The sequence below is a fragment of the Oncorhynchus gorbuscha genome, linkage group LG22 (genome assembly GCF_021184085.1).
Source record: "Oncorhynchus gorbuscha isolate QuinsamMale2020 ecotype Even-year linkage group LG22, OgorEven_v1.0, whole genome shotgun sequence".
Lineage (NCBI taxonomy): Eukaryota > Metazoa > Chordata > Actinopteri > Salmoniformes > Salmonidae > Oncorhynchus > Oncorhynchus gorbuscha.
Window position 1 is genome coordinate 10975696 of NC_060194.1, and position 25027 is coordinate 11000722.

The 25027-nt window shown below is 40.0% G+C and overlaps 3 protein-coding genes across 5 annotated transcripts in view; 1 reads left to right on the forward strand and 2 right to left on the reverse strand.

Annotated features, from left to right (window-relative positions):
- LOC124009542 (homer protein homolog 3-like) overlaps positions 1–967 on the forward strand; it is a 39150-nt gene extending 38183 nt beyond the window's left edge. For both annotated transcript variants that reach the window (XM_046321419.1, XM_046321421.1), the window contains one exon: positions 133–967. In XM_046321419.1, coding sequence (XP_046177375.1) covers positions 133–318 — 186 coding nt within the window. In that variant the 3' untranslated portion in view covers positions 319–967. The remainder of the gene's footprint in view (positions 1–132) is intronic.
- Positions 968–1701: 734 nt separating this feature from the next.
- LOC124009543 (ubiquitin-60S ribosomal protein L40-like) lies at positions 1702–3862 on the reverse strand. The gene is made up of 5 exons (XM_046321422.1): positions 3713–3862; positions 3004–3115; positions 2580–2666; positions 2115–2217; positions 1702–1989 (listed from the first exon to the last, which is right to left on the reverse strand). The coding sequence occupies exons 2-5, from the start codon at positions 3104–3106 to the stop codon at positions 1896–1898; spliced, it is 387 nt and encodes a 128-aa protein (XP_046177378.1). The 5' UTR covers positions 3107–3115; positions 3713–3862; the 3' UTR covers positions 1702–1895.
- A 1187-nt stretch (positions 3863–5049) lies between these two features.
- On the reverse strand, positions 5050–24405 carry LOC124009956 (ceramide synthase 2-like). 2 transcript variants are annotated; one of them, XM_046322218.1, is made up of 11 exons: positions 24240–24405; positions 17538–17699; positions 16395–16512; positions 15928–16046; positions 13533–13590; positions 12970–13020; positions 10139–10231; positions 9540–9668; positions 6874–6983; positions 6425–6581; positions 5050–6332 (listed from the first exon to the last, which is right to left on the reverse strand). In XM_046322218.1, exons 2-11 carry the CDS (start codon positions 17696–17698, stop codon positions 6117–6119), a joined length of 1212 nt encoding a protein of 403 aa, XP_046178174.1. In that variant the 5' UTR covers position 17699; positions 24240–24405; the 3' UTR covers positions 5050–6116. The 2 variants fall into 2 exon arrangements, with proteins under 2 accessions (XP_046178174.1, XP_046178175.1); XM_046322219.1 differs by lacking the exon at positions 10139–10231.
- Positions 24406–25027: the final 622 nt, after the last annotated feature.

Below are 25027 nucleotides of genomic sequence, written 5' to 3' on the forward strand. Positions count from 1 at the left end.
ATTGTTAGATATTACTGCAGTTGGAGCTTGGAACACAAGCATTTCGCTACACCCGCCCGCAATAACATCTGCTAAATATGTGACCAATACTATTTGAACAACAAGCAAGTAGGATGCTCTGTGGTTTCTCAGGAGATGGAGATGCGTAACCTGGAGCTGGAGCGGCGGGTGCAGAACGTGGAGCAGAACCTGTCCGCCTCCCTGGAGGAGCGGGACCGCACGGAGAGTGAAGTGCAGAGGGCCATTGAGATCCTGGACGTCAAGATCTTTGACCTGAACGACCTTCGGCAGAGCCTGGTCAAGCTCATTGACAAATAGTGTGAAAGAGAAGAGGATGGGTCTCTTAGGGATGGCCAAATGCAAAGAGAGGAATTTGGAAAAGAGAACGAGCTGGTCCTCTCTTGCTGTAAAGCACAACACCACTTCTGCTGTGGGAAGATGGCTGCTCTGGGTCCTTACAGCAGCAGCAGCATCACTGTACAGCTTGTTAAGCGTAGGTCGTGGTGTTACCTAGGCAGTGTGTCTGCTATGTCCGATGTTGTGCTGTAATTCATGTTGCTGTCTTAACATTCAAGGCAATAATCTAAATGCTAGACTGTTCATTTGAGATTAGGAATATTGTCATGAATGAGAACAATACGATCATTAGGTGCTTGTAGATATAGTTTTCATACTTTTGAAATCAACTGATTTTATACAAAATTGGGAATGTAATGCTATAATGAGCAACGTGGATGATCTGTTAATTCTCCAGTGAGATGAGATACAAAATGGTTTTGAGAGATCTTTCAGTGCAACCAAACTATGTATTTGGAAAGAAGCAGTACACAATGCAGAAAATAGATTTTTTTTAAATGTAAATGTGGTTGACAGCTATCACCTCATCCAATTAGAATACAACTCAAGATAATTGGTATTGACGAGGAAAATAAATTTGCCTAATTGACAAATTATTAACATTTTTTTTTACACATCTGAGCAAAGTTAGTGAAAGTGTCAAGAGGCCGAAGGTTATGCCGCCACAGTGGAGTTGACCTGTGACATGTTAACGATTCATGTATCCAATAAACTAAAACGCATGCGTCAAAGAATGAGCGATCTGTAAAGAAACAAGGATTCACTGTACTGTTTGACACATCAGCCGTCTCCGGGTTTGAGTTGTAGATATAGAAATGTGTTGGTACCATGGCATGCTTGTCGTAGTGCGATACAAGAAGCATGAGGGTATCTTGAATTCCTGTGAATGCTCCATCCATCTAAGAACTAAAGACACCAAAGAGAGTTGAGTTCTCAAAGTAAAAGCTTGACTTAGCTTCTCCTGTGTTCATAGAATGTTAAACTAAAGCTTAGATTAGTCCTGGTAATTAGGTAGATGATTTAGGCGATAAGAATTACATGTAAGTGCTTGCTCTTGCAATAAATCAATGTATAAATTAAGATTTGAGCAGTTGTCTCTAGCCAGATTGTCCAGTAATGAGATTTAATTGATAGAAATGTATCATTGACACTTGAATCAATTCATCTGATGGTGGTTATTTCCCTCCAGCATCTACCAGTAATAGCAGTAGGTGGGGCTTAATGTTTAGCTTAGAGACAATACTATATGCCTTATGTGAGTGGCTGTATTTGTATTTACTGTTAAAGAATGCCTGATGAAATTGCAAGTTTAATTGCACATATATTTAGATCAAGGCACACAAGTGGAGCAAAATGTTGCATTTTTAATGAGCCTTGTTCAAAGAAATTGTAAAAAATAAAAATAAAGGACATGGAATAATCAGAAAATTTGCCTTGTTCTGTATAGTAAGTCAAGGTTTATGGCAGCATGAATGACAGCCCCCCTTTCCAATTCAATTTTATTATTATTGAAAACATTGACAAAAGAGAATGCTAGTTTACTTCAGCTTCTTCTTGGGGCGCAGGTTGCTGGTGTGCCCACACTTTTTTTTGCGGCAGTTGACTGCACGGGGGTGAAGACGTGCATAGCATCTGAAATGCAGAGAGCACCAACATCAATGATAAGACCCCAAGCTCCACACAGACATGGATCAGTAGATGGCTGCGACTTGGTGGACATTTTTATTTGTTCTTCAGTTAAATGGAAGCAGACATACTTGCGGCAGATCATTTTGTCACAGTTGTATTTCTGCGCCAGCTGTCTCAGCGAAGGCTCGATGATACCTCCTCTCAGACGCAGGACGAGATGAAGAGTGGACTCTGGGAAGCAAAGTGGTGACACGTGAACAAAATTACACAGTATTCTTTATTTCATTGTATTTGAAATAAAGGATGGTCCACTCCATAACACTTGCCACTGTTTTCCATGGAGTATCACAAAATGTGTTTCTAAAAGTTGGACATTTGAACTGACATTGTATTTATATAAACATTTCAATAATGCAGGAGACAATAAACCTGCTAATATGTGATCTGTGAATATTACAGCATGCATACCATTAGACAGAAGGTCCACATGTTCCCATGGACTATGAAGAGATGATAAGCCTCAATGCCATGATAAACACTGAAGACTGAGCAATTGTCCAGCATTATTGAGAATTGGATTTGTCAAGTAGTACCTTTCTGAATGTTGTAGTCTGACAACGTGCGGCCATCCTCCAACTGTTTGCCAGCGAAGATGAGTCGCTGTTGGTCAGGAGGAATACCTGAAACGGTAAGCAGCAAACATAAGTATGTTTGGAAGAAACATCCACACGTACCCCAAATTAAGTAGTTGCCCATCTACAAATATCTAATGTGGATTTTAGAAGGATAGAAGGATTTAGAGAGTGAAAGCCTGGGCTCTCCAACCCTGTTCCTCTCCTCCTGTAGGTTTTCCCTCCAACCCCAGTTGTAACTAAATTGATTCAGTTTTATCAAGCAGTTAATTATTAGAGAAGGGTGCGCCTAGATTAGGGTTGGCTCTCCAGGAACAGGTTTGACAGCCCTGGGGTAAGCTGATCCTCGATCTGGGCCAAGCAACGTTTGCTGAGATTGATTTACCTTCTTTGTCTTGAATCTTGGCCTTCACATTCTCGATAGTATCACTGGGTTCCACCTCAAGGGTGATGGTTTTACCCGTCAAGGTTTTCACAAAGATCTGCATATTTGATGGCTGTAGTAGAAACAAGGCCGGGGTTGCATTTATTAAATTGTTTCGCAAACATAGCAAGAACAGTTTCCTATAAAAATATTAATCCTAGCCCTGGACTAAAAAAAATGCATGCTCTAATGAGAATATCTACTTAGCTTTATCATGCGTCTGTCTGGGAAATAAGCAGGCAACTAGTTTTATACATCTAGCGTTAACGTTACTAGTTAACGTCAGCAAGCTAATGAAAAACTGACAATGATTGTCAGCTTGGTCCGGGCTGTTTAGTTAACTACGTGTCTGAATAACGTTACAGTAGTTTACTTCACCAGTCACTCGTCTGATAACTATTCCTAGATAACATGATTATCATGCTTTATATATTCGTAATATGGCTGTTGGCTTAGCTCATTTGGAAATGGCACACTGGGCCACGGGTGTTAACAAGCTAGCCATCAGCTAATGTTAGCCCACTAGCCAACCACCTGTTCTCACACACAGTGGAGCTATCAACCAGTCAGTTTCAGATATCTAGACACATAACTGCTGATAGCCGATCCTCAACATATATTCATAACGGGGGCTATATTGACGCTTTAGCTAGCTGGTTAAACAACTCACCGTCAAACACCACTGCTGGCTTCAGGAGAACAGAGCATCAGGAACTTGAACGTGTTCTTCCTTCTAACGTATCATGCACAGTTATCGCCATCTACTGGTCTGGAGGATTATTGGCGCCTTGACCACCAGACATGAAAGGATTGCAAATTGGGATGGCTGATCACAGCGTTGCAAATCATGTCATGCTGGAAGATAATTGCCATAATCAGTGTACAAATGCCTCCCGGGCTTTGTCTTTTTCTATATATGTTGTCTTTGGAAAGCAATCCAGCAAGCAGATGTCATAGGTGTTGCAATGTCTACCCTTTGTGGTTTCTATAAAATTGAACCTCACCAACAACAGAGCCAGAGCTCACTCATCACAGTCACCTGGCGGGGCAGGTGGACGCTTGGCCTTGAGCCGAGAAAGCCGATGCAGCTCAGGTAGTGCTGCAAGTTTAGCTTCTTTCAGTCAAAAGTAAAGTTGTGCTTCTTCAGTCGTACATACTACCAGTTCATCCAAATATACTCACGTTTGGTAAGCTAGACAAAGGCAAGCAGTTCGAAGACGTTCTCCCTCTAAACCAGAGATTGGCTACCTTGATGGGGGTGGAGGCCACAAAAAAATCGTCACTGCTGATGCATGATGCGAAACCAAATTTCGAAATTGCACCTTGAGTATTCTGTTATAGTATTCTAACTCTCAACAGTGAGTTGAGACCCCGACTGGGTTCACCAAAAACAGTTGCCTGTAGCTCAGGACCTGAATATATGCATATTTTTGATACTATTTGAAAGGAAACACTTTGAAGCTTGTGGAAATGTTAAATGAATGTAGGAAAATATAACACATTAGATCTGGTAAAAGATAATACATTATCTTTGAAATGCGAGGGAAAGGCCATAATGTATTATGCCAGCCCAGGTGCAATTTAGATTTTGGCAACTAGATGGCAGCAGTGTATGTGTAAAGTTTTAGACTGATCAAATGAACCATTGCATTTCTGTTCACATTTTCAAGTTCATAACTGTGCACTCTCCTCAAACAATAGCAGGGTATTCTTTCACTGTAATATCTACTGTAAATTGGACAGTGTAATTACGTTAACAATAATTTAAGCTTTCTGCCAATATCAGATATGTCTATGTCCTGGGAAATGTTCTTGTTACTTACAACCTCATGCTAATCACATAAGCCTACATTAGCTCAACCGTCCCACGGGGGAACCACCGATCCTGTAGAGGTTTTAAAAACAGGTAGGCCTCGTCTGTGGGACCACACCAACAACACGCACTTATCCCTAGTTCTGTGTCATGCAACAAATGATACATTACATTTCACATGATTAAAAGTTTAAACTAAATTACCAAAGTCACTGAAGTTAGGCCTATACATTCCCAAAATTATGGTTTATTCACCATTTAAAGGATGCTATTAGGCGGCATTTGCTATGACACAATGACCTGCACCCCTCTGCCCAAAGGTAAATTGAGTAAATCCAATGCAAAAGATCATTAAATATTGAAAACTCAAAGTGTTAGCATAGCAGGACTTCAGTGAATTAAATCATGTATTGTTCCAAAATCATACTTTTTACCAATGTCTTGGTAAAAACGTCATACATTGGTCAAACGAAAAGAACACCAGTCACACCCGGAGATACATTTTAGGACATGTGTAATCTAGGTCAGCTAGGCTAGCACTCTATACTATAATATTTAAAGTGTATTTTGTTGATCCATGCAAAACTAGTCAAATCCATTTTTCTGCAATTGCATTACAGATGTTATATAGCCCTATCATTTAACAACAGTGTAGCCTACTCTAACCTTGGTTAACCCAGAACTAAAGTCTTGTGTAATTGGTCAGATGCTGGATTCTGGGTCCATACGTGTTAAGAGAAGAGATGTATCACTTACAAATTCATAACATATTGCAAGATGACGTAGTACACTATTGTGCACCACTTTAGGGGACTCTCAAGCACTACTTTCTAAATTACTGGCTGAAATTATACAAAAGCTCTGGAGCATCACGATAAGCCCACTATTATAAATCTTGACCATGAAATACAATTATATAGTTGAAAAACTACATGTTGAATTACAAAACAATTACATTTACAAAAACTGCACTCAAAACAATTCCTAGAGATATCAAACCGTTTTGTGACAAACATTCAGTATACTGAAGCATGAATTCAACAAATGATCTGTAGTCAAAATATGAAAGCAATCTCTTTCATACACTTTCATACAGAGTTTTCCAGTCTTGAAAAGACTGAAATAGGCAGACCAATTGCTATCAAGTAGACTATGCGGAGAGGAATAGTGGCCAGATGGAGAAAAAGTACTCCATTCGAACTGGTCTATAATGTAACTTAATTGTTGACAGAAAACAATCACTCTGTCTAGGTTCAAAATTCTACCTCGCTTTGCGCATCTTGCTCACAATAGCAGCTCTGTGATTGGTCAGGTTGTTTAAGACAAAGCTTTTGTTCAGCATTTTCAGTTTGGAGTTCAGGGCATCTTTACTTTTCTCCCAACAACACTCCCCCTCTTCGTCTTTCTCCTCCCCCTCTCCCTTGTCGTCCTCTTCATCTAGCTCACTCTCTTCATCGCTGCGTTCATCCTTATCCAGCTGAAGACACAAAAAGATACACACCATGAACACTCATGAAACATGTGATAGGCTACTTGTTTCCTGGACATTTTGTGACCTCATATACTCACTTTGCCCAAGAATAGAAACTTGTTGGCCATCCGTAGGATTAACACGGCCCAGAAGACATGAAGTGCTTGTAGCACCATCAGAAGAAGGTTGAAAAAGTAGTAGCCAGCAAAGGGTTCAAAGACTTCCATGGACAACACAAGAGTTGTGTGGATTATTCTAGAAATCAGGGCAGGGAGGGGAAGAGGAAGCAAGTAATGCAATGATTAGAGTCAATATATCCCAGTTGTAAACCATTATATTCTAAGACATTTTGTTTATTAAATTGTTGCTCCAACAAACATTGTTGTGGATTAGATGGCCAATAAAGTCGATTTGATACAATTAAGTAACCAATGAAAAGCATTCACTATCAATTACGAATAAATTCACAATTGCACACCACGTTAATGGTATTATAATGTCATGAAAAAACATTTAGAACTAAGAGACACCACTGAGTTGGTCTTACTTGCTGGGAAACACCACCAGGCGTGTCACCAGGAAAACAGCAGCAAAAATGACAAACAAAGTGTCGCACGTCTTCCTCCAGCCCGTGCCATAGTTGAACATCTTTGCAGACTGTAAAAACAGTAATATATTCTAAGATGGATCCATAATTTTAAAAATGCTTAACATTGAAATATGTTTCTATTGGAATAAATTAGGCAATGAGGCTAATATGTATGAATGTGCATAAAATTCATTACACTTAGCTTTTGGTCTCTTGAATTCTCTCTCTATTGGTGTTGAATTATAATTGACAGACTGGTTCACATTCTTGGCACTACAGGTAAACCAAGGTCACACTAATGTCTGACTATGAATAAGAAGTCTCGTTTATACCTGGTGCTAACATGGGTCCTTTGTCCTGATCTTGTCTACATTCTTTAATTGTGCCCACATCTCCAGAAATGTGTCTACACATGGTATTAAAACGTGTCCATTTTCCATCCACTGTGTCTGGATTGTGACCAGATTTCCTGGTCCTTCCTTTATGCAAATGATTTCATAGCTATTCTTTCAAAATAATATTTACTTATTGTAAGACACATATTGATTTAACCAGTCAATGGTGCTACCTGTCAATAATATTAGAGGGCAGAATAATTATGATTCAAATGGTTTCTCTGTCCATATCTGTCTACACTTGTAAGATATCCAGACACAATGCATGTCTGACTATCTCCGGGGATGGTTAGGAAGATCTGATCACAATCAGATCACAATGTGTCTTTTGATGGTCTACACCTGTCTAAATACATTTGAAGTAGGAGGTTTACATACACCTTAGCCAAATACATTTAAACTCAGTTTTTCACAATTCCTGACATTTAATCCTAGAAAAAATTTCCTGTTTTAGGTCAGTTAGGATCACCACTTTATCTTAAGAATGTGAAATGTCAGAATAATAAGAGAGAATTATTTATGTCAGCTTTTATTTATTTCATCACAGTGGGTCAGAAGCTTACATACATTCGATTAGTATTTGGTAGCATTGCCTTTAAATTGTTTAACTTGAGTCAAATATTTTGGGTAGCCTTCCACAAGCTTCCCACAATAAGTTGGGTGAATTTTGGCCCATTCCTCCTGACAGAGCTGGTGTAACTTAGTCAGGATTGTAGGCTCCTTGCTCGCACACGCTTTTTCAGTTCTGTCCACAAATGTTCTATGTGATTGAGGTCAGGGCTTTGTGATGGCCACAACTTTGGAAGTATGCTTGGGGTCATTGTCCATTTGGTAGATCCATTTGCGACCAAGCTTTAACTTCCTGACTGATGTCTTGAGATGTTTCTTCAATATATCCACATAATTTTCCTTCCTTGTGATGCCATCTATTTTGTGAAGTGCACCAGTCCCTCCTGCAGCAAAGCACCCGCCCAACATGATGCTGCAACCCCCGTGATTCACGGTTGGGATGGTGTTCTTCGGCTTGCAAGCGTCCCCCTTTTCCCTCCATTATGGCAAAACAGTTGTATTTTTATTTCATCAGACCAGAGGACATTTCTCCAAAATGTACGATCTTTGTCCCCATGTGCAGATGCAAACTGTAGTCTGGCTTTTTTTATGGTGGTTTTGGTGCAGTGGCTTCTTCCTTGCTGAGCAACCTTTCAGGTTATGTCGATATTGTACTCGTTTTACTGTGGTTGTAGATACTTTTGTACCTGTTTCCTCCAGCATCTTCACAAGGTCTTTGCTGTTGCTCTGGGATTGATTTGCACTTTTCGCACAAAAGTATGTTCATCTCTAGGAGACAGAACGCGTCTTCTTCCTGAGCGGTATGACGGCTGCATGGTCCCATGGTGTTTATACTTGCGTACTATTGTTTGTACAGATGAACGTGGTTCAGGCGTTTGGAAATTGCTCCCAAGGATGAACCAGATTTGTGGAGGTCTACAATTTTTCTTTTGAGGTCTTGACTGATTTCTTTTGATTTTCCCATGATGTCAAGCAAAGAGGCACTGAATTTGAAGGTAGGCCTTGATATACATCCACAGGTACACCTCCAATTGACTCAAATTATGTAAATTAGCCAATCAGAAGCTCAAAGGCCATGACATAATTTTCTGGAATTTTCCAAGCTGTTTAAATGCACAGTCAACTTAGTGAATGTAAACTTCTGACCCACTGGAAATGTGATACAGTGAATTATAAGTGAAATAATCTGTCTGTAAACAATTGTTGGGAAAATTACTTGTGTCATACACATAGTAGATGTCCTAACCGACTTGCCAAAACTATAGTTTGTTAACAAGAAATTTGTGGAGTGATTGAAAAACAAGTTTTAATGACTCCAACCTAAGTGTATGTAAACTTCTGACTTCAACTGTATGTGGGCACAATCAGAATGTGGACAAGATCAGGACAAAGGATACAAATTAGAACTAGGTATAAACAGGGCTAGTGAGTCATAAGACCTATGCTAATTTGACCATTTTGTTCCTCATTGAATGACAAAAATAGTGAGACCAGTGGGGGGGAAAAGAGAAACATTTTCCCAACATGTCAGACAAGCTCTAACCTGTTTAGGTGCAGTACATTTCACAGGTCCCAAGTGAAATACATGGTTTTGAATATCTTAGAACATACAGACTGATGTTTATGGGGAGATTGGCTGGGCTGTGATCCAGCTCTTACCTCTAGGAGGAAGTCAGAGGAGTCATGAAGCAGCATCACCAGAGTACCTATCCGTACGTAGTTGGAACAGTAGGAGAAACCAAGCAGGAAGATGGTGGCAATGTGGTGAATCACCTGCTCCTTGAAATCCTAGAAATGAGAGAGCTAAGTAGAGTAATGTGATAGCTAATGTCAAAAGTACGACTTTGTGTAGTGTACATCCAAACATGAAGAAACCCTTTCTGGGGAATACCAAATGCTTTGCTATGCCGTATTTGTTCAACGTGATCTCAACGACTCGGCAGACCAGGGATTAAATCATTGAAAGACCCTGTTCACCCTTTATTTCTCTGAGGAAGAAATGTGAGCTTTGAAGTCGATGATCCATTCACCGGACAGGTCTTTGAGTCTATTGTTAACCGTAGTACAAGTGACATGTACAGTGTCTTTTAAATAGCAGAACAGCCAGCAGAGCTGATCGTGTCTGAAATATGCGGAAGCAGCAAATAATGCCGCACTCCGACCCTTGCCCTTCTCTATTAGCACGTGTGCTAAAAAGGGACTGCTTATTATCATGGTCCTGGCAGGAAGTGAGGAGCAGGCAGATGAAAGGGACTTACTTTCCTCTTGACGTCCACAGAGACACAGAGAAGCAGGGAGAGGTAGAAGCCCAGCTCCAGCTGGTAGTACCAAAAGTGGGCCCTCTCAATTGGCTGCAGAGGATTTACACATCCTACATTTAGTCATCTCATATGTTATATGCTGTATTCTATACCATCTACTGCATCTTGCCGTTGCCGCTCGGCCATCGCTCATGCATATAGTTATATGTACATATTCTTATTCATCCCTTACACGTGTGTTGTGAATTTGTTAGATTACTTGTTAGATATTACTGCACTGTCGGAACTAGAAGCACAAGCATTTTGCTACACTCGCATTAACGTCTGCTAACCATGTGTATGTGACCAATAAAATTGTATTGGATTTGATTTGAGGATAGGGAAACACAGTGTTAGCCTACAGCATGACTATGATTGGGTGTAACATATGCACTTCCACTGGCTATGTACCGTTGCTGAATATCAAGGAAAATATACATTTTCATCTGCAAAAAAAAACAACACATTTTAGAACCATAATAGAAAAGGTAAATACAGTAGTTGAATAAGCACACTTGGGATTATACAGTTAAAGTGTACAGAATGTTATTTTTGCTGATGACAATGAGCCGTTGCTCTGAGCTAAGTGTTTTGCGGAGGAGAATGTCTTTGTCCATCACTAAATGAATGGGGAAATTAATGAGTGGGAATTCCAAACCATAATGAACCATATTGTACATCCTCATACTTAGGTAGGGCCGGTGATGTTTTATTCCATCACGACTATGCACCAAATACCAACACCTGGTTTTTGATTGGATCTAACAGAGAATATTTCCATTGTGTAGTAGGTCATATCATTGTTGGTATAAGGTTAAGCCTACAGTGTGTAATGTACACTAAAGTGACAAAAACAGTACAGAAAAGTACAGTGCCTTCAGAAAGTATTCACACCCCTAAAACTTTTTCCATGTTTTGTTGAGTTACAGCCTGAATTTAAAATGGAATGAATTTAGATTTTGTGTCACTGGCCTACACACAATACCCCATAAATGTCAAAGTGGAATGATGTTTTTTGTCATTTTTCTAATTAAGAACAAATTTAAAGCTGAAATTTCTTAAATATTCAACCCCTTGTTATGGCAAGCCTAAATAAGTTCAGGAGTAAAAATGTGCTTAAAGCGATACTTCAGGATTTAAAAAAATCTATTTCCCCTGAGTCAGATGAACATGTGGATACTATGTTTATGTCTCTACGTGCAGTTTGAAAGAAGTTTCTAACTAGCGCTTGCGGAATTACTAACTAGCGTTAGCGCAATTACTAACTAGCGTTAGCACAATTGCTGGAAGTCTATGGGTATCTGCTAGCTGCTAGGAGGTACCCATAGACTTCCAGTCTTCCAGTCATTGCGCTAACGCTAGTTACCATTGACTCGCAAAACTACCTCTAACTTCCTTCATACTGGACACAGAGACATAAAAATGGTCTCCAAAAGTTAATATGACTTTGGGGAAGTAGATAAAGGGCACCATTGCCAACATCCCGAAGTGTCCCTTTAACAAGTCACATAATCAGTTGCATGTACTCACTGTGTGCAATACTAGTGTTTAACATTATTTTTTTTATGAATACCTCATCTCTGTACCCCAAACATGCAATTATCTGTAAGGTCCCTCAGTCAAGCAGTGAATTTCAAGCACAGATTCAACCACAAAGACCAGGGAGGTTTTCCAATGCCTCGTAAAGAGGGGCACCTATTGGTAGATGGGTAAAAATCAAACAGCAGACATTGGATTTTCCTTTGAGTATGGTGAGGTTATTAATTACACTTTGGATGGTGTATCAATACACCCAGTCACTACAAAGATACAGGCGTTCTTCCTAACTCAGTTGCCAGAGAGGAAGGAAACCGCTCAGGGATTTCACCATGAGGCCCGGTGACTTTAAAACAGTTACAGTGTTTAATGGCTGTGATATGAGAAAACTGAGGATGGCTCAACAACATTGTAGTTACTCCACAATACTAACCTAAATGACAGAGTGAAAAGAAGTAAGCCTGTACAGAATACAAATATTCCAAAGCATGCAATAATGCCAAAGTAAAACTGCAAAAAATGTATGTTTGGGGAAAATATAACACAACACATGACTGAGTACCACTCTTCATATTTTCAAGCATGGTGGTGGCTGCATCATGTTATGGGTATGCTTATCATCGGCAAGGACGAGATACATTTTTAAGATAAAATCCTAGAGGAAAACCTGTTTCAGTCTACTTTCCAACAGATACTGGTAGACAAATTCACCTTTCAGCAGGACAATAACCTAAAACACAAGGCCAAATATACACTGGAGTTGCTTACCAATGTTCCCGAGGGGCCTACAATAGTTCGTTTTCACTTAAAGCGACTTGAAAATCTATGGCAAGGCTTGAAAATAGCTGTCCAGCATTGATCAACAATCACCTTATCAGAACTTGAAGAATTTAAAAAAGAATGGGCAAATGTTGCACAATCCACATATGGAAAGCTCTTAGAGACTCACCCAGAAAGACTCACAGCTGTAGTCGATGCCAAAGGTGATTCTAACATGTATTGACTCAGAGGGTTTGAACACTTATCTATATTAGTGAATTTTTCTTCCACTTTGACATTAGAATTTTGTGTAGATCAGTAACAAAAAAATGACAATTCAATTTGTACCACAACAAAATGTTGAAAAGTTCAAGGGGTGTGAATACTTTCTGAAGGCATATACATATTTGTGCTCTCTAAGTTAAAAGCTAGAGGGTTATAAAGGTAAAGGGTATAGACATGGATTGAAGGGAAAACAGAACATGTGAGCTTACTTGTTGTGGATATCCTGTCCAGCATTCTCTCTGGTCCCAAAACCAGGATTTCTAAAGGGAACGGAGGTAAACAAGTTTCTCATGGAGATGAAGCCCATGTGACCTGAACAGACCTAGGTTCAAAAACTATTTACGGTATTTAAATTACTTTCAAAGACATGTGGAAGTATTTTGATATTTTGTATTTGAAAACACAAGTAGTTATATATTTGTTTTATTTAAAAAATATATAACATTTGATTTGATATTAGAATGTATTTGGAAATAGACTTGGAAAGTAATGGCAGGTATTTGAAAAAACTCAAATACACAAATATTTATATACTCCCATGCATTTGAACCAGGTCTGATTGGTTTTGAAATAATATATTTGGAAATAAGTATTTGAACATTCTTTCAGATAGTAGGCTGTTTATTGGAAAGTAATTGAAAATACTTCCAACAGAAGTAGTTGATTCGGGCCACATTATTTGAAAATGCTCAAAGTATATAAATTACACATAATCAAATACACATGTATTTGAACACATTTCTGAAGGGTTGTGGTTCATACTAATACCCACATTGATCAAAGTTGCGAGTCCAGCTAGGAATGCTATGAGGTAGAAGAAAAATCTCCAACTGCAAAATGACACAGGTTTTTAGTTACAATAAATAAATAAATAAATAAATTAAAGGGCAATTCCGCCACTTTTCAACCATCATATCAATTCATCATATCCAGCACCAACCCAGTGTCTACATACAGTACCAGTCAAATGTTTGGACACACCTACTCATTCAAGGGTTTTTCTTTATTTTGACTATTTTAGACATTGTAGAATAATAGTGAAGACATAAACTATGCAATAACACATATGGAATCATGTAGTAACAAAAAATGTGTGTTTTGGGTCATTGTCCTGCAAACCAGATGGGATGTCGTATCGCAGCAGAAGGCTGTGGTAGCCCTGCTGGTTAAGTGTGCCTTGAAGTCTAAATAAATAACAGACTGTGTCACCAGAAAAGCACCATCACACCTCCTCCTCCATGCTTCACGGTGGGAACCACACATGCAGAGATCATTCGTTCACCTACTCTGCGTCTCACAAAGACACGGCGGTTGGTAGCAAAAATCTCAAATTTGGACTCATCAGACCAAAGGATAGATTTCCACCGGTCTAATGTTTTTTTTTAATTAGATTTTTTATTTCACCTTTATTTAACCAGGTAGGCAAGTTGAGAACAAGTTCTCATCTACAACTGCGACCTGGCCAAGATAAAGCAAAGCAGTTTGACAAATACAACAACACAGAGTTACACATGGAGTGAACAAACATACAGTCAATAATACGGTAGAAAAACAAATCTATATACAAAGTGTGCAAATGTGGTGAGATATAGGGGAGGTAAGGCAATAAATAGGCCATGGTGGTGAAGTAAATACAATATAGCAATTAAACACTGGAATGGTAGATGTGCACTAGATGAAAGTGCAAGTAGAAATACTGGGGTGCAAAGGAGCAAGATAAATAAATAAATACAGTAGGGGATGAGGTAGTTGTTTGGGCTATTTACAGATGGGCTATGTACAGGTGCAGTGATCTGTGAGCTGCTCTGACAGCTGGTGCTTAAAGTGTCTCCAGTTTCAATGATTTTTGTAGTTCGTTCCAGTCATTGGTAGCAGAGAACTGGAAGGAGAGGCGGCCAAAGGAGGAATTGGCTTTGGGGGTGACCAGTGAGATATACCTGCTGGAGCCCGTGCTACAGGTGGGTGCTGCTATGGTGACCAGCGAGCTGAGATAAGGCAGGGCTTTACCTAGCAGGGTCTATGTCCCTTGCTCATGTTTCTTGGCACAAGCACTTCTCTTCTTCTTATTGGTGTCCTTTAGAGGTGGATTCTTTGCAGTAATTCGACCACAAAGGCCTGATTCACGCAGTCTCCTCTGAACAGTTGTGGTTTAGATGTGTCTGTTACTTGAACTCTGAAGCATTTATTTGGGCTGCAATTTCTAATGAACTTATCCTTTGCAGCAGAGGTAACTCTGGGTATTGGTTTCCTGTGGTGGTCCTCATGAGAGCCAGTTTCATCATAGTGCTTGATGGTTTTTGTGACTGCACTTGAAGTTCTTGACATTTTCCAGATTTATGTCTTAAAGTAATGATGGACTGTCATTTCTCTTTGCTTATTTGAGCTGTTTTTGCCATAATATGGACTTTGTCTTTACCAAATAGTGCTATTTTCTGTATACCACCTCTACTTTGTCACAACACAGCTGATTGGCTCAAACGCATTAAGAAGGAAAGAAATTCCACAAATAAACTTTTAACAAGGCACTCCTGTTAATTGAAATGCAATCCAGGTGACTACCTCATGAAGCTGGTTTAGAATGCCAAGAGTGTGCAAAGCTGTTATCATGGCAAAGGGTGAGTACTTTGAAGAATCTCAAAAATAAAATATATTTTGATTTGTTTAAATTTTTTTGACTGGTACTGTATGTGAATACAGTGCATTTCTATGATCTGTGGTTAAAAAGATAAGAAAGTTCCTCATAGGGTAGGATTAAAAGTAATTAAACAGTGATTTTAAAATATATGTGTATAAAGTCATCGGGTAGAGCTTTTTAACTTTATATATTTCTTTCTACAAAAGGTAGAAATATTGCCGTTTTCACAAATGTAGACACTGGTATTGTGTTGGAGATAATGAAAATGTTGAAAAGTGGTGGAATTGCCCCTTAAAGTCTTACAACTTGAGCTGCATTGGCAACATGAAAGTGGAATGACATCAAACTTCATTGAATTTTACAGTCCTTTTCCGGATAACCAGGTCTTCATTGTAAAATAAACAAGAATTTGTTCTCAACTGACTGGTTAAATGAAGGTTATATTAAATTATAGGGGGAAAATATGGTCATACAAGTGAATGAAGCTAAATGAAAGGGCAAAAACCCTTTGCTTAGTAAAGACGGGACTTACCAAGCCTCGCAGAACCTCTTGGTGTAGCTGGGCCTGTCGTGGTTTCTGCGGTGACGGAACCAGGTCTCAATTTGTCTCTGGGTTTTATCACATTGTGCCATTAGACTGATGATATCACTCTAAATATGAAGGATATAGACAGAACATTACTACAGCTGTAGATATACTACAGCTCTCGCTAAAAGTCATTATTTATTCGTCCAAAATATGTCCAAACCTATTTGTAATCTGTTACTATTCCAATGTAGTTACACAGTAACTTAATTATGTGGTTATGCACCTGTATCAACATTTCCCAGGAACTCGTAGAGCAGGATGCTTGTGCACAATCTATTTCACTATCATAGCAGGCATGTCCCCGTCACCCTTCCATTCCCACAGTGCAAATACTTCCAGCAGCTATGTTGACGTAAGAGACTGAGACCGGCTCATACCATTGTCAGAGTTTGATGTCTCTGGACACTAACCTGAGATGGTTGTCGGTTTTGTTGGGTGTAGAATGACTCGAGCTTTGTGGCGGGAACGACAGCCATGCGTAATCGGCTCCTCAGCCCCACACATCGGCCCAAAGGGGGAGCCACAACCCTAGCGGTGAGGAAAACATAAGCGCAAATGTTGACCTTCATAGCAAGAGGTGTAGTATTACTAATGACAATATAGGTGTGTTTCTATAGTTCTTTGATAATCTATACATGATGTGTGTGTGTGTGTGTGTGTGTGTGTGTGTGTGTGTGTGTGTGTGTGTGTGTGTGTGTGTGTGTGTGTGTGTGTGTGTGTGTGTGTGTGTGTGTGTGTGTGTGTGTGTGTGTGTGTGTGTGTGTGTGTGTGTGTGTGTGTGTGTGTGTGTGTGTGAGAGTGTGTGTGAGTGTGAGTGTGAGTGTGTGTACTATACAGAATAGCTGTGCTTGTCTTTTATTATTATTATTGTGTATCCTGTACGTACGACTAATAACACTTTAACTTAAAACTTGTCTGTGTGTTGCCGTAATAACCTCTTTAAGCCATTTGTTAGGCCAGAGAAAGCTTACGGGGATCAGTCGGGTTACCTTAGGACACGGCTGCTGTAGCAACAGAGCCCGTCCTCTCTCCTCTCTACCTGCTGCTGCTCTTCTCTTTCAGCAAAGTGCTGACACCTGCTCCCTCTACTATTCCCAACTGGCCTACGCTACCACCAACAACACCCGCCAACAACACCCGCAGGCATACAGGGCAGGGCAACCAACAATACAGCCTCCACCTGTGCGGATTTCATTTCACTGCTACTGTTTGTTGTCGGGTGATGTTGCATGACAAGACCTCATCGGGAATTCAATCAAACCCATGCTGCTGAACAGTCCCACTGTGGAAAGATCATGCTATTCTTCAACTCTAAAAATACTTGATGCCATTAATCGAACATTTTCACTCTTTCTCTTGATTTCAGTGAAAGGGTGCAGTTTCACATTTCTGTGCAATCAGATTGTTCCATTGTGTGAGCTGAATCTTCCCCTTTTTACAAGTCACCGATTCATATTTCAGACACACATTCTTGTTGATTACTGGTCAAAGTATTGTTGCAAACGAAGATCGTATCCAAGATGTGGTCCATACAGTATTTCCAAAAAAGTTACCTGTCAAATACTAGACGGAGGACAATGAACCCTAGAGCCAGAGGCAAGGCGAACAGCAGGTCACGGGGTCGCGGACACTCCTGCATCTGCTCCATGTCTCTCCAGGTGATCCCAGGAGGCAGCCAGTACTCATGCCTCCACAGATCTGGCAGGAGGTCCATGCTGGATGAAGGCGTGAAGAGGGATAAGTGGCTTAATGATATATAATTGATTTGAGTTGAATTTGTGAATCGTGGATGTTAGTCTGACAGTGTGACTATGCTCTGAATGCTTCTTAATCAGATAACATTTTTGTGTCATCTTTACGATGAGGTTGACATAGCAGGTAATATGTGTAGTACCAGCAATACATATCGGTCATTCCATGAAATGAGTCCCTTTTGATATTATAAGTAGAAATTGTACACGAGTAATGAATTGTAATTAGTTGATTGAGTTATTATTTATTTCATGTGATTGGTGATTCAATTGTCCCTTCCTGTTATACACAACAATCTTCCATTCCCCCTGTCACAAGGGGATTTATGGCTGATTTAAGATGAAATCATCAACACTGTTACTTTAATTGGCACCTAATAAGGACTTACCTAGTAGGAAAACATGTATTTTATTAAGCTAAATATGTGCTCTTCATCACAGAATGTTAAAATTAGTTGAAATCAAACATTTTTTACACTACCCAAAATTGACTAATTTCGTGGAGCGTCCCAGGAAATAGGTGTCTGTTTTGCAGACGTCTTTGATTTAAAGGTGCGGTGCAGTTAAATTGTGATTTCCACCCCAAAATTATCAGAGTGAATGTGGTTCTGGATTTTCGGCTCTGGATTTCTTTTAATGCGCACGATCATCTGCATGCTTCCCCCTCCGCTGCGCACTTCCCCCTCTGAGTCCTTTCAGCTGCTGCTCTGCGCTCGCTCACTCCGCTGCCGCTTGTTCGAACAAACGTATTTCTTAGTCTGTCTTAACAGTAATCAAAGCAAACATAAGCGCCACACAACAGGCAGTCTAGCGATTTCATGTTATTTTGTTCAGGAGGGGAATTAGCCTGCATGCAGCTATTTAGACAAGCTATGCACTGAGTACACCAAACATTAGGAAGACCTTCCTAATACTGAGTCGCACCCCCCCTTTAGCCCTCAGCCTAAATTCGTCATGGACTCTACAAGGTGTCGAAAAAGTTCCACAGAGATGCTGGCCCATGTTGACTCCAATGCCTCCCACAGTTGTGTCAAGTTGGCTGGATGTCCTTTGGGTGGTGGACCATTCTTGATACACAGAGGAAACTGTTGAGTGTGAAAAACCCAGCAGCGTTACGTTTTTGACACAAACCGGTATGCCTGGCACCTACTGCCATATCCTGTTGAAAGGCACTTAAATCTTGTGTCTAGCCATTTCACTTTCCGAATGGCACACATACACAATCCATGTCTCAAGACTTAAAAATCATTCTTTAACCTGACTCCTCCCCTTCACCTACACTGATTGAAGTGGATTTAACAAGTGACATCAATAAGGGATCACAGCTTTTACCTGGATTCACCTGGTCAGTCGATGTCATGGAAAGAGCAGGTGTTCCTAATGTTTTGTGTACTCAGTGTATGTACACAGCATATCAACAAGCAAGACAGGCAGTCAATAGCGCTTTAATGTGCAAACATTGGCTATTGGGAAGCAGAGTTCCTCTTTCAGCAACTCTGGCTATATGTCAGCCACAGGAGATTGGTGGCACCTTAATGGGGGAGGACGGGCTCGTGGTAAATGGCTGGAGCGGAGTCGGTGGAATGGTGTCAAATACCGTTCCAGCCATTATTATGAGTCGTCCTCCCCTCAGCAGCCTCCACTGATGGCAGCATTTCTATGAAGATTACATCACACAAAAACTCTGGTAGATTTGTCCCAAAGAAATGTGTAGACTGTGTCTTGCTTGTGCTACGGCATTACAGTACCAGTCAAACGTTTGGACAGACCTACTCATTCAAGGGTTTTTCTTATTTTTTTACATTGTAGAATAATAGTGAAGACATCAAAATGATGAAATAACACATATGGAATCTTGTAGTAACCAAAAGGTGTTAAACAAATCTAAATATATTTTAGATTTTAGATTCTTCAAGTAGCCACCCGTTGCCTTGATGACAGCTTTGCACACTCTTGACAAGCTTCACCTGGAATGCTTTTCCACAGTCTTGAAGGAGTGCCCACATATGCTGAGCACTTGTTGGCTGCTTTTTATCCCAAATCATCTCAATTGGGTGGAGGCCAGGTCATCTGATGCAGCACTCAATCACTCTTATTCTTGGTCAAATAGCCCTTACACAGCCTGGAGGTGTGTTTTGGGTCATTGTCCTGTTGAAAAACAAATGATAGTGCAAACCCAATGGGATGTCGTATCGCTGCAGAATGCTGTGGTAGCGATGCTGGTTAAGTGTGCTTTGAATTCTAAATAAATCACAGACAGTGTCACCAGCAAAGCTCCCCAACATCATCACACCTCCTCAATTCTTCTACTCTGTGTCTCACAAAGACACAGCGGTTGGAACCTCAAATCTCAAATTTGGACTCATCAGACCAAAGGACAGTTTTTCACCGGTCAAATGTCCATTGCTCAAGTTTCTTGGACCAAGCAAGTCTCTTCTTCTTATTGGTGTCCTTTAGTGGTGGTTTCATTGCAGCAATTCGACCATGAAGGCCTGATTCATGCAGTTCCCTCTGAACAGTTGATGTTGAGATGTGTCTGTTATTTGAACTCTGTGAAGCATTTATTTGGGCTGCAATCTGAGGTGCAGTTAACTCTAATGAACTTATCCTCTGCAGCAGAGGTAACTCTGGGTCTAGCTTTCCTGTGGCGGTCCCCATGAGAGCCAGTTTCATCATAGAGCTTGATGGTTTTTGCGACTGCACTTGAGGAAACTTGAAAATTTCCTGATTGACTGACCTTCATGTCTTAAAGTAATGAGCGACTGTTGTTTCTCTTTGCTTATTTGAGCTGTTCTTGCCATAATATGGACTTGGTATTTTACTAAATAGGGCTATCTTCTGTATACCACCTCTACCTTGTCACAACACAACTGATTGGCTCAAATGCATTAAGAAGGAAAGAAATTCCACAAATGAACTTTTGACAAGGCACACCATTCCAAGTGACTACGTCATGAAACTGGCTGAGAGAATGCCAAGAGTGTGCAAAGCTGTCATCAAGGCAAAGGGGGCAACTTTGAAGAATCTCAAATATAAAATATATTTGTATTTGATTAACACTTTTTGTTGGGGTTACTACACGATTCCATGTGTTATTTCATAGTTTTGATGTCTTCACTATTATTATACAATGTAGAAAATAGAACAATTCTGAAAAACCCTTGAATGAGTAAGTGTGTCCAAACTGTTGACTGGTACTGTGTACTCTGGGGGGAAATGTTCATTCAAATTGCCACCAAGTTTTTATTTCAGCTGTTCAGAAATAGGAGGCAGAAACAGGCTACATCATACATCAATGTCCATCAAATTGGTTGACGGTTCAGAAGAGGGTGAGTAAAAACAGAAACTTGAATGTCTCTGCCTTTGAATGTCTTCTGTAGCTCAGTTGGTAGAGCATGGCGCTTGTAACGCCAGGGTAGTGGGTTCGATCCCCGGGACCACCCATACGTAGAATGTATGCACACATGACTGTAAGTCGCTTTGGATAAAAGCGTCTGCTAAATGGCATATATTATATTATTATATATATTATATATTATTAAAAAAAGGACATTTCTACACTATGAGGACGAAATGACACCCTGAAATTCTGAAAATGATGATGATGTCCTTTTTGTGTAAGAGCTGTTAGAAGAAAATTCTGTAATTTCAGTCTGCTCAGGTGGGATGGAACTTTTGGCCACACATCATGACGTCACAATGTGAACTGGTTATAATAGATCCGAGACATGTACTGTATAGAGCGTTTGGCCAATGCGGTTTCTGTCGGACTTTTCAGAGATGGCCACTTTCTCCTCCACAGCCATTGCTAAGCGTGTGCTCTCTATGTCGGAGACTTTTCCAAACATTTTAAGATGTCCAGTGAAAGCAGATATGCAATTTGTTAACACCATAACAGACAGTACAGACTTGGATACACATTGTCCTGAATGCTAATCAATAAAAAAATGTCTGTTAAATTCGCTGTTCTGTTTTGCTTGTTTACAGTGGTTCAATTCATTTTGTCAGAGGCGTCAGAGGCACTCTCCTATTGTTACGTCACCAGCATTTTTAGAATAAAGGCAATAACATGGCAGCTGTTTTAAACCTGGCTGAACTCTCTCTCTATATATATATACACAGTTGAAGTCGGACGTTTACATACACCTTAGCCAAATACATTTAAACTCAGTTTTTCACAATTCCTGACATTGAATCCTAGTAAATTCCCTGTTTTAGGTCAGTTCGGATCACCACTTTATTTTAAGAATGTGAAATGTCAGAATAATAGTAGAGAGAATGATTTATTTATTTCATCACATTCCCAGTGGGTCAAAAGTTTACATACATTCAATTAGTATTTGGTAGCAGTGCCTTTAAATTGTTTAACTTGGGTCAAATGTTTCAGGTAGCCTTCCACAAGAAGTTGGGTGAATTTTGTCCCATTCCTCCTGACAGAGCTGGTGTAACTGACACAGGTTTGCAGGCCTCCTTGTTCACACGCTTTTGCCCAAATTTTCTATAGGATTTTTATTTGATTTATTTGACCTTCATTTAACTAGGCAAGTCAGTTAAGAACAAATTATAATTGTCAATGACGGCCTAGGAACAGTGGGTTAACTACCTGTTCAGGGGCAGAACGACAGCTCGGGGATTTGAACTTGCAACCTTCCGGTTACTAGTCCAATGCTTTAACCACTGGGCTACCCTGGCACCCAAGGCTTTGTGATGGCCACTCCAATACCTTGACTTTGTTGTCCTTAAGCCATTTTGCCACAACTTTGGAAGTATGCTTGGGGTCATTGTCCATTTGGAAGACCTATTAGCGACCAAGCTTTAATAACTTCCTGATTGATGTCTTGAGATGTTGCTTCAATATATCCACATAATTGTACTCCCTCATGATGCCATCTATTTTGTGAAGTGCACCAGTCCCTCCTGCAGCAAAGCACCCCCACAACATGATGCTGCCACCCCCGTGCTTCACGGTTGGGATGGTGTTCGTCGGCTTGCAAGCCGTCCCCTTTTTCCTCCACATATAACAATGGTCATTATGGCCAAACAGTTATATTTTCGTTTCATCAGACCAGAGGACATTTCTCCAAAAAGTATGATCTTTGTCCCCATGTGCAGTTGCAAACCGTAGTCTGGCTTTTTTATGGCGGTTTTGGAGCAGTGTCTTCTCCCTTGCTGAGCGGCCTTTCAGGTTATGTCGATATAGGACTCGTTTTACTGTGGATATAGATACTTTCGTACCTGTTTCCTCCAGCATCTTCACAGGGTCTTTTGCTGTTGTTCTGGGATTGATTTGCCCTTTTTCGCACCAAAGTATTTTCATCTCTAGGAGACAGAATGTGTCTCCTTCCCGAGCGGTATGACGGCTGCTGGTCCCATGGTGTTTATACTTGAGTACTATTGTTTGTACAGATGAATGTGGTACCTTCAGGCGTTTAGTAATTGCTCCCAAGGATAGACCAGACTTGTGGAGGTCTACAATTTTTTTTCTGAAGTCTTGGCTGATTTCTTTTGATTTTCCCATGATGTCAAGCAAAGAGGCACTGAGTTGGAAGGTAGGCCTTGAAATACATCCACAGGTACACCTCCAATTGACTCAAATGATTTCAATTAACCTATCAGAAGCTTCTAAAACCATGACATAATTTTCGGAAATTTTCCAAGCTGTTTAAAGGCACAGTCAACTTCGTGTATGTAAACTTCTGACCCACTGGAATTGTGATACAGTGAATTATAAGCAAAATAATCTATCTGTAAACAATTGTTGGAAAAATTACTTGTGTCATGCACAAAGTAGATGTCCCAGCCGACATGCCAAAACTATAGTTTGTTAACAAGACATTTGTGGAGTGGTTGAAAAACAAGTTTTAATGACTCCAACCAAAGTGTATGTAAACATCCGACTTCAACTGTATGACTCTGTAATAGACCAGTGACTGTTCATTTGGGTAAGGGGGTGGGCTCTATACCATCATATCAGCCAATCAGGGATGTGTATGTAAATATCTTCACATTTGTTTCCAAAAACCCACATGATCAGACTGAGCATTTCAAGGGCCAAAGGAGGCTCAGGGAAATAATTGATTTTAAAAAAGACATATTTTGGAGTTATTTTAAATAAGCACACACATTGATTTATTAGACAAAGTGATGATTAAAAAATAAAATTACAAAGACTGCATGGGGGCTTTAATAATGAAAAACCCATCAGAATTGCTGAAAAGTTAGGCTACAGTGTCAGGATGGTAATCATGTGATCATGAGAAACAATAATCTTTGTGGGGGAAAAGTGTATAATTCAATTAATTAACGAGATCAATGCATTTTGTTATTTTAATAGAAAGTCAAATAGACAACACTATTTCACCTGGTTGACATATATCAAAATATATATTAATTATCTATCTTAACTTGTTGATTGTTGATTCTATACAAATAACATCATATTTATATTGAGAACTAATAGTTTAGGTAAAAACGATCGCAACAAGAACAGTTATAACGACCTACCTGTCGGAGCTTGGCTGGAGTAATTGAGGGTGCGCTGACAAATAAAAAGACGAATCAGCAATTAATCCATCCAGCAGCGAGTTTTCCCTCTCTCTTTTCTTTGTAAAACTCCGTCGGGGATCAATTGAAGATCCAACTGCGCTGTGCCCTTTGATTCCACTGATGCCAAAACAGCGTTTGCGATTTAACAAAAGGGGTGTGTTCAGTGTGCGAAAGTTTTTAAGCTCCACTGAGGAACGAAGACCAGAAGAAAAAACGATCATGGTTTTATGTCTCCATTTTTTAAAAGGTGCTCTGCTTAAATTCCTCTCCCTAACCACCAAGTAAAACAATGTGTCTATCTACCAGCAATTGAAATGTGACTGAAAATGACCATATAGAATATTGATGGCTATATGCTTATGGTATAACTTGTTTGAGGATAGCACTTTGTCCATCCTTGAATCAAGGCCAAATGTAATGTCAGTGTGCTACTTGACCATTGTGTGACACAGAAGTTAAATTATTTAGTGCCTGTATGGAGTTCTTTTGTATTGTTCTGAGGCATGCATGAACGTTATCCTTTTTACATCAGCAGATGGCACAAAGTGCTATTCAGAAACCCTGGCTAAAACCCCAAACAGGAAGCAATGCAGATGTAGGAGCACGGAGGCTAAGAAAAACTCCCTAGAAAGGCAGGAACCTAGGAAGAAACTTAGAGAGGAACCAGGCTCTGAGTCTTCAACACGCATGTAAATGAAACTTCTAAGCTAAGGAATGTGTTGTGAGGTCACAAGTTTAGTGATCTA